The sequence below is a fragment of the Triticum urartu genome, chromosome 5A (genome assembly GCF_056163025.1).
Source record: "Triticum urartu cultivar PI428250 chromosome 5A, HENAU_Tu73, whole genome shotgun sequence".
Classification (NCBI taxonomy): Eukaryota; Viridiplantae; Streptophyta; class Magnoliopsida; order Poales; family Poaceae; genus Triticum; species Triticum urartu.
In genome coordinates this window covers 131,233,757-131,235,765 of record NC_141877.1, presented here as the reverse complement: position 1 = coordinate 131,235,765, position 2,009 = coordinate 131,233,757, and the positions used below count along the sequence as shown (strand labels likewise).

General features: G+C 47.4%; 1 protein-coding gene across 1 annotated transcript; it reads right to left on the bottom strand.

Moving 5' to 3' along the window:
* Nucleotides 1-635: 635 nt before the first annotated feature.
* On the bottom strand, nucleotides 636-1,337 carry LOC147970568 (uncharacterized). The gene is made up of 2 exons (XM_087523492.1): nucleotides 1,249-1,337; nucleotides 636-1,206 (listed from the first exon to the last, which is right to left on the bottom strand). Exons 1-2 carry the CDS (start codon nucleotides 1,335-1,337, stop codon nucleotides 636-638), a joined length of 660 nt encoding a protein of 219 aa, XP_087379618.1.
* Nucleotides 1,338-2,009: the final 672 nt, after the last annotated feature.

The window sequence follows — 2,009 nt, the reverse complement described above, 5'->3', positions numbered from 1 at the left end:
GCACGCCTCTACATTGGAGTGCAGTGTGCATGCATTTACATGCACAGTTCTTATTTTTTGTTTTCGTGTTTTTGCTCTTATGTTATTTTTTTCCAATGTGGGGGAGTGCACTGCTTAGTAAATCATTCTTGTACTGCATAGATTTCGTTTGTGTGCTGCACGTTCATATTTTTTCGGCACTACATATGCAGATTGCATTTTTCTTTTTGTGTTTTTTCTCTTATCTATTTGTTTTTCCAAATTTAGGGGTGTGCACTACTTTGTTGTTTATGTGTAAACTTCATTTTGACAAAGTCTGTACCACATTGGTACACAACTTGCACTGCATGCGTCCTTCTTTGCACACTGCTCGAATCTAATGATACATGAGCAAACAACAGAAAACAAATTGTCACAGGCATTCTGTACGATAAGTTCATCATTAGCGAACTAATTTCAACAGAAAGCAATCTAACATAATCAAAGTTCACATCATTACAAGCGATTCTGCATGGGAAGTAAACTAAGTTCAGCAAAAGCAAATGATCACAAGCAAACTAATGATACATAAGCAAACAACATAAAGCAAATTTGATGATAATTCTAAAACGACAATGGCCTTGGTGGATCTTTGGCCGGCACCATCTTCTTCTTCACTAGTCAGCGCATGCAGCGTCTCCCCATCCCCAGCTGGTCCTGGCGCACTTCTTGGGTGGCTCCTCCTTCTCTAGCTTTGCACGGCGAAGCCCGTCCTGAGTGAGGGTGATGCGGTTCCATATCTCGTACGCTACGTAGGCGTCCTTTGTAGCGTACTCGATGTGCCTCCTGGACAGAGGCAGGGTGGCCCAGTGCTTGTGCTCGTCGTCGGTGATCTTCTTCATGTAGTAGTAGTAGTCGTCGATGAGCATGCCGGAGACGTCTCCAAGGGAGTCCAACTCCTTGGTTGCCTCGGGCACCCTCCACTCCTTCTGGATGTCGACGAAGTTGGCGACCTCCAGATTGACGCGATCCAGCCTTTTTTTGTCGCCGTTGATGGAGAAGCCTGCAAAGGTGTACCTGGGGTCGGCGAGGAAGTTGTGGAAGACGGTGCACCTTTCAGTGGTGCTCAGTTGGAAGAGCAGCACTGGGTGTTTCTTGCCGATGGAGAGTTGGCAGAGTGCGGGTTTCTGCGTCACTTCAGGCTCGTTGTACTCGAGATCAATGCCGACGATCTTGTGGCGCTGGAGGCTGAGGTGGCGCTCGTACTACGTGAGGGTGATCGCCACCTACTTCTCGTTGTTGGTGTGGATGACGTGCAACTTGGTGTTGCCATGTTCCTCCACGGCCTCCACGTCCTTGTACTCGTCGGCGAACGCCATCGCCGGTAGTGGGGCTTGGTATTTTTGCGTGGAGATGGATGTGACGGAGCGATTTGGTGGCAGCGCGATGGGTACTTGTGTTGTTTGTGGATGAGATGGCCTATGGCAGGGGTCTGAATTTAAGGGGAGGCGCGGTGTGGGATGGCCGCAGCGGATGAACTGCACGATCTCGGTGACGATGCGGTTTGTGCAGATCGTGGGTTGGTGTTGCGTCTGTGATCGTGGGCTTGTGATGATGGAACCACTCCGATTGGGCGGTTGTATGCGAACATGGTTTTTTTATTAGTAGATTTTTTTAACCACCACTTTTTTTGTGTGAACGGGCTTTTTTGTAATGTTTATATGTATCCTGCGTGACAACGAAACTGCATTTGTTGTAGTACCGCACTGCATCATGTGCAACGGAGAACTGCATGGTGTCTACAGGTGTGTACTTTACAGTATTTTTTGCGTGTCCTTGCTGGAGCCCCAGAATAAAGTATAATGTATTCCGCATTTTTACGAGTTTTTCACTGTGTTCTATACCGTGTTTTCATTCTTGTAGGTAATCCGCAACTGGATTTTCTAAACCGTACTGCTTCGTGTACCTAAAAGGACTGCATCCTTGTAGTGCTGCGTACTACATCAACTTTTTTGCCTGTACTTACTGCAGTCCCTGTACGGGAGGGGTAA

Coding starts and splice junctions, on each gene's coding strand:
- LOC147970568 (XM_087523492.1), bottom strand. CDS start 1,337: ATGGCGTTCGCCGACGAGTACAAGGACGTGGAGGCCGTGGAGGAACAT. Junction 1,207..1,248: donor ATCCACACCAACAACGAGAA/GTAGGTGGCGAT, acceptor GCGCCACCTCAG/CCTCCAGCGCCACAAGATCG.